Here is an 18,699-nt window from a genome sequence, read left to right on the forward strand (position 1 = left end):
ACGATGAGAAAAGAAGCGAAAGACTCTATTTACAAAACGTGATTATTATCCACGAAAACACGCTCTGTTAATGCGACTAATTACAAAACAAAGTAACTGAAAATTAATTATAGCGAGCGAGAGCATACCACGCCTACAGTAAAACTACAGATGTAGCATACACGATAATATTATTATCAAAACAGTTCAATGTAAATTGTTATTTTTGTTGAAATAAAAATCACCTCCGTTATAATAAGGAGCATCTCGCTTTCGCCTTTTGATTTCGCTCCATATTGTTCCTCTCGAAAGAGAGTGATTTTTTTATTTAAAAGAAACATATTTGCAAAATACAGGGTGAGCGAGAAACAAATTCAAATGAAAAATCAATTTTTTTTTTTCTATTTATTACGATTACGTGGGCCTAGTTGGGAACGTTCGTTATGAAAATATTTACTTAAAAAGCGATAATTCATTTTAATATTCAATACAAGTGTATCCCACTGTAAGATAATTATTGGATCGATTCTTTTTTCATCATTTTATTTTGTTTTGTACAAAGCGCATACAAAATATACACACATTAGACATTCTCGTCGCTCTGTCGAACAGTAACAAAGATTTTCGTTGAAATAGATCATAAAATATTACATAAATCTGTATAATCTATATCTTGCATACAAATGAGGCACACTTGTCTCTTCGCAGTCAACGTCAAAACTTATGCTCATTATTCTTATACATTAAAATATTGTACAATGAGGAATACGTCATACATAGGAAAATTTACGCATCAATAGATGAGAAGTAGATTTTATCCATTATTGCTATTATTAAAGACTATATCTATTTTACAGAATCAATTTATTTATGGGAATTCTGTCAACATTGTAATCGAGTATAATAATAAGTAATATGTAGGACACTTAAGAAAAAAGGGTAAAATAAAAAAAAACAGGTAAGTTAAGACATATTTTATCGGAATATTAATAACAAATGTCTTCCGATTATTTTTATATTAGTTAAAGTATATGTTTATGATGTTCTTTTTTTCTTATTTTGAATTCTAGAATAACTTCTGAAGTAGTTGATTATTGACATACAACTAAGAATCATCCTGTATAATTATTAATGTAAATTATGTAAATATGTATGTTGTATGTATATGTAAATAACATTTATAATTATATTATAAATTAGTTAATTATAATTAATTTCCTTTTATTATTAAGCATAGATTTATAATAGCAGCCTCACTTTTTTCACTTAACAAATCAGTAAAAATAATTCTTTTCACAGCAAAAAATACAAGCGGCTGCATTGATCAAATAAAATATAAAATCTTAAAATATTTATACAATAATTCTTATAGATATTAGAGAATTCTTATAGATATTAGAGAAGAGCGAGGTATGACGGATTACACAGAGTAAACTGGTCTAGTTATAAAATCTTATTAAGAATATCTGCTAACAAGACTTAACTGAGCTGTTTTTCGTTTTATCCTGTCTTCTCCTACTGTCTAAATTGAAACTATTATAATCAATTGTTGCCATATAATGTCTATTGCATTCAACTAAAGATTAATTATAGTTAATTAATCTTCCAGAACAAGTTATTCGCAAATATATCCTTTATTCAGGGATATATTAGAGCAGTATCCTATTAAAGCAATATTTTGTCTGTCCAGTATTTGTATTACGAACACGTTATAAAGCTGTTTTTCTTTTTATATCAAAATAATAATGATTTAATAAATTAATATATCGTGCAAATCAGGTACATGAAACCATGTGCTCAGGTATATTTTATAAATTTAATATAAATAAATCTTTCAAAAATGTTAATATACTAGTTTGTATCTCTGTTGAATATGACATTACGTTCATGTCTATAATAATATAATTTATATGAGATGTGTATATATATATATATATATGAATATAATTCAATATGAATAAAAAGCCTCTAAAAAAACTAAAAAAGCCCCTAAAAAGTGAAATTTTTCTATATAATATAGAAACGGTGTCAGTCGATAGAGACAATCATATGCAGACAAGGATTGCTTTTCCATTAATTACAATCGCATCCATCAAATTTTTCGCATCGGATTTATATTCATTAAATTATCTGATTATTATCTGATTTAATGAAAATATCAGATGGAAGTATCCAGATGTTATAAGTACGAAAGTCATAGTTAGAATATCATAATGTAAAAAAAATCTCACTATGTGTTAAAGGCTTTTACTACTGAAGATCTCTTAAACACGGATCGAAACGTATGGAAATTTTCAGTTTGTAACGGATTATAATAAATTGTATACGCAACAATAACCAGCGTTGACTCTTAGAGGCTTTTTATTTATATTGATTTATATCATTAGAGCCTACACAACTTTATGAACATAATTACTGCAACGTTCTCATGAAATAAGAAATTATATACAATTTTTTTCTTTCAACAAACATCTGAAAGGTTAATCTTGTGTCCCATTGTAATTATGATATCTTCAAATTTGATAAAAAAAACAGTACTAAATGTATGTGTATGTAGATTTTATTAACAATTCAATACTTTGTAATTTTTTTTAGATCTTAGATTCTGAACGCCATTCAAATTATTGAAGATAGAATATATTTGTATAATGCATGAAGTATTATTGAAAGATTAATTGACGTTTTATGTGTGCAATAAAACGTATATATTGATGGAGGTAGTTCATCTATGCAGTTTATTTTCAAACAATGAGGCAATAGTTCTAAAATAGAAATATTAATATTCCGCATAGCTTCGATGTCATTATTCAATGTGTCAAACTTGCATACATTTAATACATGTAGCAAAAGTATCACAGAATTTGTTGTTCTACTATTTGCTCTCGAAAACGTGTATGTAAAAAATACTGTGTTTAAAATTAATATATTCTTATTATACGAATCTTACGAGTTATCTTTTCGCGATAAAGTTTATACAAAAGTAAGCTATTTTGCTCGATATTAAAAATCTTACTTTATACTATAAAATGATATAACGAATACAATCTTGTATATCAACTAACATATAAAAATATGTAGCACATTTATGCATATACCTACAATTTCAAGGCAAGTTATTTTTCTTTTAGTAATAATATTTGTCTCTTTCTCTATTAATGTGTGTGTTTGTGTGTCCTTAAATAATTCGAATGAGATAAATATCGATATAAATATCTTCAGTTGTAATACGAGGGATACAATATATTCCATAAAATAGCTGCAGTCATGAGACCCGTGTAAGTAACTATGCTGGCCCACCAAATAACTTTTTCCCAAGTTTGTACTTCGAGATTTCGAAGGATGTTTATACCTACTAGAAGACCTGCTATAGCACCAGCCAAATGGGCCACATAGCCGATTTGATCATTGGTAACAAGAACATAACGATTGTATACGGCTTGACCGACATCAACACTCGTGATAACGAGGAACACTAATAACTGTAGCACGGCAAATTCCATTTGCGACCAGTTCATTATAATGGTTGCTACGTGGGCAGTGATTAATGCATACACACCACCCGAAGCACCAGCCAGGTAAACTGTTGGATCTGAAACGGATGTACCAAGGGAACCGGCTAGTACTCCGGCTATGTATATTATCAATACTCTCCACCATTTATGAACCATTTCCAGTGGAACTCCCAGCATAATTTGTACCAGGAGATTAACAACCAAATGGAAAACTCTATCAAACACAAAAGGAATTATAAACGAATTATAAAGGAATTATAACGTTAAAAATTCACAAATTCTTAATAGATATTACAGAAATGCGTAGGTTATAAAATAGAGTATTATACATACCCGACGTGTACAAACATATATGTTAGATACCGCCAGGCTTGGTACCTCTTGTGCGGATCATAAATAAATAAAGTAGCTGCTGGTCCTTCTACAGAAAGAGATTTGTGCTTAATCACATCATACATGAACAAAATGATTTCTATTATCGATATGATTATCATTGCTATAGCCGGCGGTCGACAACTGTACTCTTCTTCGTACAGTCCATCTGGATAATCGCTAGAGTACAGAGAAGATTCCGTTATTGTACTTGTTTGTTGCTGTAAACCATTAAAACGTGCAGAACGTGCAACTCTTTTACTACTCAGGGGAACATTAAAACTCCGGTTCTCGCTCCGGCTCGAAGGAGGAGGAGAAGGTGGTGCTTGCATTACAATACTGAATTGTCGCTGGGGATAATACCTCGAGCCCACGGAAGTTTGTCTTAATGTACGGCATGGTCGTTGAGGTATTACACATTGCACATATCGTTGCACAATGTGTCCGAAAATACCCTGCATGTCCTTTCTATGGATCTAAATATCAAAAAATGATTGATATAAATTATCGGTAATTAGAGATTTCCAAAATGTTTTACTAACGAAATATGGAATATCAATTCAATAAATAAAAAGGAACCAAAGCAAGTTATTATTGCTAATATTTTAATGTAAAAACTTTCATAAACAAACGTTTCGACCTTTTAGGTGGTCTTTCTCAACGTTAAATTCTAAATATATAATATAAAAGTCAATTTTAAACTAAAAATGGTAAAAGGACTTCCTAGAAGGTCGAAATGTTTGTTTATGAAAGTTTTATAAATAATAACTTTTTAAATAATAACTCGCTTCGTTTCATAGTCCTTTTTATTTATTTTTGAATTGATGTTAATCATTTCGAGCCATTTTATATTTCTTGGAAATATGGAAAGATAAAAACAAATATAATTTCCAATATCCTTAAAGATATCCTTGAATCAAAAGATCTCTGACTAACCATTGCTATGAATTCTGGATATTCTAAGTAACCGGACTCATCCAGATCTGCTTTATGCATTATCGTACGGACTACTCCAGCAGGGATATCTTTAGAAAAATCTGGACCGCGTATCATTGCTTTTAATTCTTGTAGTGATATTTTTCCATCTCCGTCAAGATCGTACTTCTCAAAAATAGCTTTCCAATGCTATAAAATAAATTAAATAATTAAATCATTATTTTGGCAAAGATATAAAAACGTTTAACAAACATTATATTTTCAGTAAGATTTCTTAAACTGTGACCAGCAATAATGTATCAGTGATAGATAGAAGTAAAATACTTTCCTTTACAAATGAATCATATACTTAAGTTAGTTTCAGTATGAGTCATTTGTATGGAAAACTAGTGAAGAGAAAATAATCACAGAAAACAGTAAAAAAAAAAGAAAAGAATTTTAATAATATGAGAGATATTAATATATTTTAACATTATTTTAATTACATCTATTATATACATTTTTAATATACAATTGAATAAAGAATTTTAAAAAGTGTCTGAAAGCATTAACAAAATAATGCATCTATACCACTAATTTCTTCAGTGGTAAATATAAAATACACTTACAGCTTCATTATACTGCAGTGGGATGGTCACTGCAGTCTCGCCTTCCCGATTAGTCGGCATCCTTATCAATTTGAAACCTCTGTAAACATCAGATAGTGTCAGTAAATGTTTTATGTCTTACTAGAATTTTGTAAGCAATCAACACAAGTCTTAAAGCTAGAATGGCATAATAGATCTCTCACTCTCTTCTTTGTTTTGAATTGAATCTCTCTCTCTCTCTCTCTGTCTCTCTTGCTATCAAGTATCTATTTACTAACTGCAAGAGATCTATGCAGGAAGAATTTGAAGAAAATGCCAAGGAGGCAGAATCCTGGCTTGTCGTACCTAAAAGACTGTATCACAAGACGGAAACCATGCGACAACGATCGTGTAACGATCAAATAGCGAACGCAAGGAACACGTTTTACCTGACAAACCGAACACTGAGGTCACCGAGATGTCAATCGTGAATCATGCGTTAGGTAGTTCGCACGCTTGTACGAGCAGAAGGCTGTGAAGAGTGACTCGCTCCGTCCGGCAAAATATCTGGAGTTACTTTGTTCAACAAGGGACAGATCACGAGCACGACCACCCACACGCACCTGCGCTCGTGACATTAGATCTTGCATCTATCGAACAGTCGCTATGACCCGATAACATCGCAGTGATACATTTTCTTATCTCTCGCAGATATGAGAAGTCGATAGAGATTATCTATCGCCGCGCCACGGCGTCCTGTCAACGACGTCATGGACGTCGCGGAACCATTCACATTCCACCTGTTGGCCATCCGTGCGCGATCAGCGATGCGTCCCATCACGCCGCCACGATGCGCGTGCTATCGCCAAATTCTACGTATATGTACCCAGCGTATCTAACGTATCACAAACGTACATACATACATACCCTAACCTTCAAAGTTCGGAGCAAGCTGCGAATGATCGAGTGACGGGGGGAAAACCCGAGGACTCACCGAGATCACGGCTGATCACGGCATTCACCGATTCACGGCCCGGAAAACCTTGAGAGGAAAACGCGGGAGAAAGAGACGCGCCACTGACCTTTACCGTTTCGCTTACTATTTTTCTCTCTTTCTCTCCCCCCCCCCCCGGAATCGAATTTTCCGCGCTCGATCTCTCAAGGAAGGCATGCAAGCAGGCAAGGCAGGTGTCGATACAAGAGCGAGTGAGCGAGCGAGAGTTAACGGTACCGTTTCGAACGGTTTCATTCTTACCAAATGCCAAGTCGTAGGCCAAAGACATTCGGAGAAGATACGAAAATCGAACGATCGCTGGAAAGTGGACCGCTAGGTTAAAGCCTATTCTATAATCTGCTTTTTGTTTCATGCTTTTTACCTCTTGCTTTTTTCCTCTTTGTAACCGTTTTATCGACAATTGTGTTTCTTGTTACGTATGTCTTGTTTCTTTTGAAGTTCGTTAACTTTTAAGTCTATTCTACAATGTACTCTTTGTTTCCTGTTTCTTGTTTTTTATCTTTTGTTTTTAAATCCTTCACAACCATTTTATCGACAATTGTATTTCTTGCTATGTATTTCTTGTTTCTTTCGAAGTTCGTTAACTCTTACCTCAGGCGATGTAAAATAAAAAACCAAATAAAAAGCAAAAAGACAAGATATAAAAAGTAGCAAAAAGCAAGAAATTGGAAACAAAAAGCACATTGTAGAACAGGCTTTATCGGGCGACATAAAACAAGAAATCGGATAAAAGGCAAAAAGACAAGATGTAAAAAATAGCAAAAAGCAAGAAACTGGAAACAAAAAGCACAAATTCTTGTAGAATAGGTTTTATAGATCTATCTACTTTTTTTCGTTTCTTTTTCCTCCATTTTGGAGGAACAGATTCCGACGATAGACAATAACCGATGACTTTCTTTTTATCTCAACCTTATAGAATGGATAGACGATAGTCGAGTAGATTTTTTTTTTATAATAGTTACATACTATACAGGACGTAAACACAAATGTTTCAAATTCGAGAGAGAGAGAGAGAGAGAGAGAGAGAGAGAGAGAGAGAGAGAGAGAGAGAGCCTTGATGAAAATAAAAATCGGAAATATAAATCGGATGTAATTGGAGAGTAACAGCTAGAAGGGTAAACGAAACTTCTAGAAGGCGGAAATTGGAACAATGAAATGTAAAAGAAGCATTTACACTTACATTTGGATGTTTTAATGTTCGCCTTCTAGAAGTTCCGTTTACACTTAACTATTACTCTCGTATATACATTCGACTTTATGTTCTGATTTTTATTTTCATCAGGAAAAGAGATTTTCTGCTTTATTCGAAATGCTCTTTTTTTGTAGATGCAGGATGTATAATATCCTAGACAATTCAAGGTTTTCACAATGCAACATATGGCGTAGTTCATACATTGATGGTTTATTGTACGGAGGACGAGGATGCCCGTCAGGAAATACCTACATTTAATCGCGAGAAGTTGCGACATCGTTTCATTGGCGTGGCGTACTGTTCTGACTCATTGGAAATTTGCTAATCATTTTGCTAATGAAGCTATTAAAAGAAATAAAGGAAGAGAGAAAGAGCGAGAGAGAGTCTCACAATATGAAGAATGTGCATGTCACGATTACGTATTGTTCACGTAAATGCAATCTAAACGGAGATATATTTTTCATCTCAACAATGATAATTTTTCCAAGTTATTAACGAGTATATTTTCATCCTTCCCGCAGTGAGCAGCCCAGCAAACGAGAATGGATTAAAATGGACTGAAGTTTTTTTCTATCCGAATGCATATTTTAAATAGCGAATTTTTTTGGATTTAATTGGATTCAATTGGATTTAATTAGATTCAATTGGATGCAATTGGATTGAAAAACTGTATTTCCTATTAAAAATTTTGAATTGAACAGTATTCACAATGTATATGTTGTGCACAGAAAAAGCTAATATTATTTTTAGATTGAAAAGCATAGAGATATGCTCCATGTAATTCTTATAAATGAATAAAAATGCATTCAGGATTGAAAAGCATTCATTTTAACATTCGTGAATCAATATTTCTGATAATCTGAATCCATTTCAATCCATTCTCGTTTGGAAGACTAATATGCATTACCACGCACCTCGAATTTCGTGATGATGATGCTCTACGTCTACGTAGTAAACCACACCTCGCCAGCCGAAGCGAAGTTGCCTAGCGACGTTACGAATCAACAAACAAGCCACCCGACCGATCCGAGATCATTGACAGCCACCGTTAGCTTTTAGCTTATTCAGCGTTTCGCAGTTTCCGTTTTGTAACACTAATCAAATCGAGTCTATCGTGTAAGATAGCGTGGCGAAAAAAGGATGGTGGGCAAAAAAGAGAGAATGAGGATAGCGGCGAGTTATAAAGTGAATGAGCCGATACATAATTTAAAGATAAGGTGTGTCTTTCCTGTATTTAAACGCGTGAGGTACAGAAATTGAAATTATAATATTGAGATAATAATTCGATTATACACACGAAAGGAGTTTTCTTGCGTTAATTTTGCGTTACAAATTATTTTTATTTCCTGCTTTTTCATAAACATATGTGACACGTAATTTCAAATTAAAATAACTTTAATTAAAAAATTTGCAGATAGAATTTGAAATTGAACGTAATATAAAAAAAATGAAGTTGTGCAATTGTGCTCGCAGAATTTTCTGCAATATGCAATGTCTGATGATGAGTAAATCAGCAGATTTTTGAAGGTTATAGAAGAATGTGATAGATTGAGTCCTTGTTTATTATGAATCCATTAGGCTTGCATCCGAGAATAGATTTATGTAATCAATTAAAAGAACAAGTTCTTTATTGTGCCTCATTTGTCATATACGCTATTTAATAGATTATGAAATGTTACTTATAAAAAAGCTAATTAACATAATTCTCTTTGTATAGATGGACATAAAAAAAATTATAATTACCTTCACGTGAGGAACACGTGAATTAAACTTTACATTGCAGAAAATTCCGCATTCTCAACTCATAAAAATTAACCAAACTCGACAGTTAAACATGAAGGAGACAGCATACTTGTTCAATGCGATAATACAAACCTTCAACATCGAGACGTTACATAACTAGCCCGCGTATACGTCAGTTACTTTTTTTTCATGTATCATCACTGATATTTACGTCGGTGATTATATCTTTTGTTTCGAGATAATGGGATTCCTATGTTTTTTCGCGAATTGATTTTCGAAAGGAATGTTCAAGTTTTTATGATATCGTCAACAATGGCAAATTTTAGACTCATAGAAACCTATTATTATCGAGTATTATACATTCTATTTACTGGAGCGTAAAACATCCAGTAAAAAACACACGAGAAATTAAAAGCTGAAAAATATTCTTTAACGATTTAATAAACAAAATATTTGAAATATCTTTTTTCCACTTTGTTTATCTTCTTTATATCGTTGAGAAAATTTTAGAAGTACAGTTTCCTCACATAAGAATTACATAAAACTATTTACAAACTAGATTCTCTCATAATTAATTCGTAATCACTGTAGGCAGAAAGATGTATCAAAGAAACAATGATTAAATGTCTTGGTCTTATCTACTTCCTGTAGAATCAGAGAACTGGTTATTTAATCGCAAACTACCTTTTCCAAATGATACCAAATGATAGGTTTCATTTAGTCGGCGTTATTTGTTGTTATAGGGTGCGAATCGTACAGGAGAGGTCCCCGTTGGCTGAATTGCTGGCCGAGGAGTCCGAGGGTGGCGAGACAAGAGACTCCAACTTTTTGGAAGAGGAGGACTGTATTTTTAGCTGGCAGGAAAAAGTGTTCAGCTTATTCGAGATCGACTTCTATGCGGACGAAAAAAATTGCTTAACCGAATGTCAGCGAGAGTACCACCAGCGTATATGTGATGAGCAGCTGCAGGGTGCATGTTTGTATTCGTACACGGAAAATGATTCCTACTATCCCGATGACAACCTCCTGACGATGCCTTACAGGCAGGTATCGAATTTAATTATTAGATATTGTACAAATGTTTATTGTTATTCGATTGCGAAGAGTTTCGACAAAATTTTTATCGCAACACGTACTTATTTCAAAAGAATATACATTAACATCTTTTTTTAAATGAATATATTTTTTTAATAAAAATAAAATAGGCATAAACGATAAATTATGATCGATTCGCTTTCATTTTTCTAAGACAAAAGGATTGTTGTATAACACAGGAATGCCTTTTTCAATTAGCTTAGAAAAGGCTAAGATTCATATTTTAGGTTTATTATATACATCGAATTCGAAGTATCGAAAAACATTGGAGAACGCGTGGGTTTCGATTCCTTCTTGTATCTCATAACTTTCGAAAATTTTAAATATTTCCATTCTCGCTTACAGATCGTATTTGTCTGTGAAGAATCAGACCGCGTTACCGGCTTTGCGGAATCGCAAGTCCTTTCAAGAGCGATATAACAAGAATGTGATAGATGACAAGACCACGGATACTACGATCCAGTCCAATCATTATCTCTATACCGAACGTACCACCATGTACGTAATGGCCAATCTGTCGCGTAGGGATGAACCCGCGACTATCAGATCGACGGACTCAGAGATGTTGCTCTGCACGCTGACATATGACAAAACGCGCAAATTGCTAACGATTAATCCCGATTTAACGATCGACGACGAGCAGCACTATAACGTCACCAACGATTACGGCGTCAGATTTAATTATTGGATCGAGCACGTTTCCGAGGAGCGAACACCGCTGGAATTACAGGAGCACCTCGAAGACGTGCGGCGTGTAAGTATGCGGCTATTTACGACGCGAATGTACGATCGGCATACCAAACTTTCGCGTCACCACGCACGTAACGATCAAAAAGACGGTCTTTTCGTGGAAAGACCAATCTCGGCATTCCCAAGCGACATCCGTTTATTTGTCCCGCAATCGCAGTTACATTTAATAACCAATAATTCTTTCCGCTCTGACTCATTCGCTCTTTCTCTCTTTTTCCAATCTTTATATAACGTATTATTTATAATTTAGTAATGATTTATATTTAATTAATAATTAACAAATAGTTAATTAACAATAGTTATTTAATTGATAATTAACGGCAATTATTGGATATTATAATAATTAAAAAAATATGTTTCGAATATCACTTGGGTGATAAACAATAACATACAAAATTAGAAACGCACTTTTTTATTTCCATTTAGGAATAATCCTAATTAATAAATATACCATTTAAATTATATTTATTAATTTCATTTATCAGTATCAGATCATAATATTTAGTTACGTTAATGAGGATCGAAAATATAAGGTATGTTACTTTAGAATACTATTGCTTAACTTTGTGTAGGGATTTTAAATGTATATAACATAATGCTGGTCATCATTACTTTGCGAAAAATGAATTGCAATAATAAGAGGTACGTGATGGTGCAAATAATTACGCAAATTAGCGTTACCGTTGTGACGCTATTACTTTATCGAAAATCATTTTCGCAATACTTACATAGAAATCTTGGAGGCATATATTGTTTTATTAATTATCTTCTATATCTTCTATTTTATTAAGAAAATTAAAAAATTATGCATTATGAAAATCATCGGATTATAATATCATAATGATAAGTGTATAACGATCAATTAATAAAATTTGAGTTTATTTAAATAAAATTACATAAATTCATAAAATATTATGCAATTGTAATACATTAATTGCGTAATATTGCACAATTATATTCGTATTATACTATACCAACAATATATAATTTACTTTGCTTCGAAAATCTGAGTAGTTATTTTTACTTTTTGTAGAAGCAATTCTCGGTTATGCGCTAATAGTCTCAAGTACGAGCAAACGCGACGCAACACGTGGAAAACCGAGCAATGCCGTTTATTGAATATTTATTTTTTATCAAGTTGTAATGGAGAGGCACGATGAAGGCATAATTTGATGTATGTATTTATCCACTCATTTTGACAATAAGTTCGATCATTGCGAAAAAATATAATGAATCCGTCATGATATGACAATCAACAGCCCATCATTATCCGGTATCAGAAGAACATTGCAGAAAGTGTTTGCGCGAGCGCGCTATCGAAAACCTTTTGCCGGTCGTAAAAGAAGTAAAAATAAAGAAAGAGGAACGGATGCACATACATACCCCACGTAGGAGATTTCCGAGATCTGACGCATTGCTCGCTGTGGATAGAACATGATTGCCGTGGCGTTATGTATACTGTAACTGTCTCTGACACTCGATGCGGATTACGGCATCTTCAAAAATCCGTCAGTTCACTGATGTTCTTTCTCTCTTCCGGTCGTTCAAGACACACCCAACAGTCTTACAATCTATCGACTTTTTCGTCATATTTTCAAGCATGATAGAACAGTCTGCAAGACTAAACTCTTGCTATATTTAATTGGTACATATATTAATGATAATCACGATAGACGCGTGTTTGTATTTCTTTATGAAGGCACGCACGTGTCCGCTGAGTTGATCACTGCACTTCCTACGATCAACTGAATCCTATAGTTCACCGACTATCTTCTTGAACGCTCTCTTCCATGAGGCTGTATGTATGCTATCAGCTTATACGTGTGTATATACAGTTTATACGTGCATAGTGGGGCAGGAATATATCTGCGAACATAGAATAGTATGCTTACGCACACTATCTCACGGCAATGAGTAGCTTCCATTTATCACTGCACTTTGCTGCAAAGCGGCAGAGATTAATGATTAATATTTCACGCGCTATTAGAGACTATTATGATATGTATAGATGTGAAAATTTCTTTAAAATCCATGTCGTAAGCTGGATTTTTGGATGTATTTAAATTTTTTTATTAAAAATAACTTCTCTTTTAATTAATTTCTTATTATAAGATTAATATAATTAAGACATCATGATTTCTTATAAAAAAATGTATATATTTTTAAATAATTAAATATATGGAGAGAGGAGAGAGAGAGAAAGAGAAAAAAATCTATAAATTGAATATATTTTGCAATATGCATTTCAAAATTATTAAACTCAATAAGTTAATTGATAGTTTAAAGCATATATATTATAATTGCAATATATTAATAAAATATTGATATTTATAATATTTTTTTTATTGCAGGAAGTACAACAGCAGTTTGCTTATAAAGAAACAGAATTATACAAGGAATTACTATTGCCACCAGCGAATTTATCTACATTAATTATAAATTTAGATATTGTATCAGCTCATGATTTCTCTTATGATGGATTGTTTGTTACCTATTTCATCGATTTGCCGCAACATTGGAGTACAAATCAGAAAGAAAGATTGGTTGGCAGAACGCAGAAAAGCCGTTTAGAAAATAAAACTGCATATTTTAGTTATTGTACTGACATACCCTTGTATTATCCGTCAAATGAATTTCAGTCATTAAACAACAATGCATCATCACGTTGGCCTCGATTATTATTCTCCGCAGCATCTCTGGATAGTTGGACCAGGTAATTACAGTCGTAGAAAGCCTTGTTTCTCGAAATATACACACACATATATATTATTTAGTTAAAAACAATTTTTTTTTATTTATCAACAATATTATTATGATAAAATATTATTCTCTTTTAATATAGGTATCGAATAGAAGGTTATGCAGCATTACCAATACCAATGATACCTGGTAGATACAAATTTACAATTCCTACATGGCGTGCGAAAGGAAGTATTATCGATACATTGAGACGTTTTTTTGTTGGTGATTCTTATGAACTTGAGGATGTAACATATTGTGGTATTCCAATTAATCACGAAGGTAAAGTTTTAGATAAATCAAATTTGAAAATCGTACCGAGTGGGGATATTAAAATTTATATGAATATAATACATCAAAATGGAACACACATGAAACATTTCAATTATCAAAGAGATGATTCAGATAAAATGAGCACAAATACACTCATGAATAATGTTGAAAATGTTCTTGAACAATTTAAAGTAGCTAAAGAACGTATGATACAAATAAGAACAATAAATTCTTAAAGATAAATTATTCTAATGATAATTAGAAAGACTAGTTAAGAAATTAGTTAATGTTTTATCAATATTTCATTTTAATAATATACATATATTTAAAATAGTGTTGGGATTTACTTGCACATTTCAACTTGGTTCCTGCCCCTTGAAATGAAGTGAAGTAAGGGGCAGGAAATCAACTCTGATGAAAATGTAAATGCTTGTCGAAGCGTCAAAGAAGTATGAACAAAGAATTTTAACGCTTTTCAAATACTTCGACTTTTCATTGATTCTTAATGGTTTTGAATATTTATACTGCACGCTTCCTAAATTCTCAAAATGGTTCTCCGAATGGTGGAGTAAAGTGTGCCCGAAACACATTTGTCACACGTTAAAATTTTTTTTTTTTTTTCATTAATGTTTCCCAAATGTTCCAGAATACTCAAAGAGTGGAGCGCACTGATATACTTCCTAAACACTTTATTTATTGATACTTCGTCTCCGCTTTTTAAATATTCCGCAAAGAGTACGCAGAACATTCAAATATGTTTCATGTATATTTCAAGATGTAGAAATAAAAAAAATTATTTTAAAACGAAGAGTTATTGAGCTGTCCAGCGAATGTAAACGAAGCATCGTTGAGCATTACGCGATCCCGTCACTTAACGAGAACTAACTTCTCGATTTCAAAAAACTTTACAAACACAAAGGAATAAAGGATAAAAGACCTTGAAAGATGTATTGAAAGATTTTTCAGTTGTGTTCTAATGAAATAATTTTTTTAATGTATTTTTTTAATTATTTTTAAATGAGTTCCTCTTTTTTTTAAGAGGGTTCTAAGATAAAAGCAGTTTTTCTTAGATATTTATCGAATAAATGAAATATATTTTAAAATATTATTATCATTTGCTTACCAAAGACTTTGATTACATTTCATTCACGTTTGTTTAAAAACTCGCATTGAGAGAAATAATTCTGACAACTATAAATTTGGCAACTTTTGCAATTGAAATACCTGTAACTATGTAACTTTACAAAGTAAGAAATTATAAAAATATAGTCACGGTAACAAATTGTATGTTACACACAATTGTATGTTAATTGATAATGAAATAATGACTCAATTATATTGAATAGTTACTTGAACTTCACGCAAATAGATATAACAATTGCATTTTTCTAGTTTAGAAACAAAAACTTTTTTTTAATAAAGCACTTTATATCATGTAATTAATTAATCATTGAGGTAACTTAAGAAACATTAAAAATATTTTCTCGAAAGTCGCTCAGCATGAGCAGTACGCTGCATTGTCACCGGAGGGATGTAAGGAATTCAGTTCAATTTCTGGAGTTCAGTTTCTCCTAAGAAAAAAATTACTCAGCTTACAATAAAAGGCGCAGCGTTGGTTTCAAACTTGGAAATGTTTTTGCAATCATTTTCCCCTTACTCTAACATTTTTAAATGAAATCGTTGTTTCAAAGACTTAAATTGTTTATGTTATCATTAAATTTATTCGTTTTGTGTCAGATTACAGGATTTTCTCCTAATTATTCTGTGTACAGATTGCAGGATTTTCTCCTAGTTACTGAAATAAACTATACATTGGAAATTACAAAAAAAAAAAAAATCGAACTCGGAAGACAAAAATAAATAAGAAATGCATATAAATTTGTAACTATGTATTATAAAGCTTTAATAACTTAGCAAACGAAAATGGATTGAAATGGATTAGAAATTTTCAATCCATTCCGAATCCGTATTTTAAATCTATAAAAATGGATTGGATTCCATATAAAAAAAAATTTTTATACGTGTAAAAGTTTAAATAAATTAAAGTAGTAATCATATGAATTTCTAAAGATATTATTTTAAAACTTTTATACAAAAAATATACTTTTGCTTAATTGCTCTTGTATAATGAACGTATTAAAATGAAATATACATAAAAGTGATTAATTTATTAATTAAAAATAAGTAATTTATATATGTAACATTTATTGTATATATTGTACATATTTACGTAATTCTTTTTATGCTTCTTTTAACTATTAAATGAAGTAGAATTCATGATATGTTTTTACAGTACAACTTTTTTTTACTCAGTTGAATTAAAATGAAAAATTTCTTATTCATAATTCTGAATAAAGTAGCATTCATGATACATTTTTAAATGAAACAATGGATTTTTTACTCACAATTTTAAATTGAATAGTATTCATGGCTCATTTTAAAAGAAAAATTTTTGTTTAGATTTTCAACTGCATTTCCTATTCAGAATTGTTAATTAAGCAGTATTCACGATGCACAGAAATTGCTGATATTATTTTTAGATTCAACTGGATTAAAAAACTGCATTTCTTATTCACATTTTGAATTCAGTAGCTTACGATACACGTACACACACACACACACACACACGCGCGCGCGCGCGCGCGCAATATATTATAATATTATTTTTAGATTGAAAAGTATAAAAACATATTCCATGCCATTCCTATAAATGAATAAAAATACATTCAGGATTGAGAAGGATTCATTTTAACATTCATGAATCCGTATTTCTGAAAATCTGAATACATTTCAATCCATTCCCGTTTGCTGAGAAGAACAATAAGTAAATTAAGAAGATATAGATATTATTAACTATTAATTGTAATTGATTACACAGTATGATAAAAATCGATTTTTTTCTCCTATGAAAAAATCAAAAAGATTCTGAAAATAGGTGTAAAAAAAAATACCCATGTCTCGGCGTTTTACCAGAGCAAGTCGTTAATGTTTTTTAAGTAGCATCAAATTTTCTTTTTATAATACACTGTACAGCACAAGTTTCCTCCCATGAAAAATTCAAAGAGATTCTGAAAGTAGATGTTAGGAAAGCATATCCGTGTCTCAGTACTGATTTTCTTCGATATTCGACATTGTCGCGATCTAAACAAAGTGACGTAAACAAGCAATCACAAAACAGCTCATTCCTTGTTCTTGCTTAGTTCGAACAGTCGCGATCGTGGATTTAGTTGATGAAATTTCGAACTGTACATTTTTTTTAAACGAAATTGAAAATGAAGAAAATAAACAATAATACAGTATCCAAATCGAAATAATTATTTTCATGCAATGAAAGTTAACGTGTTGCTCAAAATACACTTTCTTCACAATCATTTAGATTTTTTTCCATCAAATTTGGATAAATTCACTGATGAACATAATGAACGCTTTCACCAAGACATTGCGATCATTGAGAAATGCTTTAAAGGAAAAGATATCAGACACATGCTTGGTGAATACTGTTGGTCTATTGTTCGTGATACAAAACCGAAATCATACAAATGGCAAATCAAACGACCAAGATTCTTATAATAATTATAATTATAATTGTATTATTATTATACAAAAATTTGAAAATATATAAAAAAAATAATTCTCAGTTGTTTTTTTTTGTATTCGGACTCATCGCATAGTTTCACATGTAAAAATCAAACATCAATTATTTATTTAAAAAAAATTATTATATAATTTAAAATAATTGTAAAAAGCCAATATGAAGCAAATACGATAAATGGCAAACATAAAAAACGTTAACAACTTGATTTAATAAAACGCCGAGACACGAGTATTTTTTTTTAAATTTACTTTCAGAATCTCTTCGATTTTTTCACGAGAGGGAATGTGTGTTGTACTGTGTTATACGGTTAATGTTACTATATTTTCTTAGTTCATTTAATCTAGTATTTTTATTATAATTTAATAATATGTATAATTTAATAATATATAATTGAGGCGCTTTTTCACTACAAGTTTATTACTGGTACAACTTTTTTCTCTGAATGCGACAATGCTCTGTTTATGTTCTCTATAGCTTAATCATACTCTGTTTACATTCAACGAACATTCTGCTCGTACTTGTCGAAGAACTTATCTATGTTTTATTTATGCTTTCTACTAATGTTTTATTTATGCTTTCTTTAACATTTAGCTGATGCTTTCTTTACGTTCCAATTTTCACTTTTTTAGGTTTTATTTATGTTTTCATTACTCCCTTCTTACACTTCTTTTATACTCCAATTAATGCTTTATGACATTCGCTTTACGTTTTATTTTCATCAGGAAAGCTGAAAATCATCAGAAATGTGCAAGCAAATCCTACCCCTAGTTTAAATAATGCATGTATTATAAATTAAAATAAGTAGAAAGTTAATTATATTCATAGGGATTATTCCAGTAAGAAATGATAATGGAATCGATTCATTGTTATTTCTCACTAGATGTAAGATTAATTATATTCAAAGACGAATATATATATATATATATATATAT

General features: G+C 31.5%; 2 protein-coding genes across 5 annotated transcripts; one reads left to right on the forward strand and one right to left on the reverse strand.

Annotated features, from left to right (window-relative positions):
• Positions 1-3,062: 3,062 nt before the first annotated feature.
• On the reverse strand, positions 3,063-12,892 carry LOC108684249 (protein rhomboid). Of its 4 annotated transcripts, XM_018188477.1 has the most exons (6): positions 12,544-12,892; positions 5,408-5,486; positions 4,800-4,988; positions 4,227-4,339; positions 3,825-4,043; positions 3,063-3,705 (listed from the first exon to the last, which is right to left on the reverse strand). In XM_018188477.1, the coding sequence occupies exons 1-6, from the start codon at positions 12,594-12,596 to the stop codon at positions 3,195-3,197; spliced, it is 1,164 nt and encodes a 387-aa protein (XP_018043966.1). In that variant the 5' UTR covers positions 12,597-12,892; the 3' UTR covers positions 3,063-3,194. The 4 variants fall into 4 exon arrangements, with proteins under 4 accessions (XP_018043966.1, XP_018043963.1, XP_018043965.1 ...); XM_018188474.1 differs by having other exon boundaries at positions 3,825-4,339; XM_018188476.1 differs by lacking the exon at positions 12,544-12,892 and adding an exon at positions 6,293-6,539 and having other exon boundaries at positions 3,825-4,339.
• LOC108684248 (Meckel syndrome type 1 protein-like) lies at positions 8,415-18,461 on the forward strand. Its single transcript, XM_018188473.1, has 6 exons — positions 8,415-8,789; positions 10,059-10,358; positions 10,756-11,164; positions 13,512-13,873; positions 14,003-14,181; positions 18,397-18,461. The coding sequence occupies exons 1-6, from the start codon at positions 8,713-8,715 to the stop codon at positions 18,459-18,461; spliced, it is 1,392 nt and encodes a 463-aa protein (XP_018043962.1). The 5' UTR covers positions 8,415-8,712.
• The last annotated feature ends 238 nt before the right edge of the window (positions 18,462-18,699 follow it).

The sequence above is a fragment of the Atta colombica genome, unplaced genomic scaffold (genome assembly GCF_001594045.1).
Source record: "Atta colombica isolate Treedump-2 unplaced genomic scaffold, Acol1.0 scaffold13, whole genome shotgun sequence".
Lineage (NCBI taxonomy): Eukaryota > Metazoa > Arthropoda > Insecta > Hymenoptera > Formicidae > Atta > Atta colombica.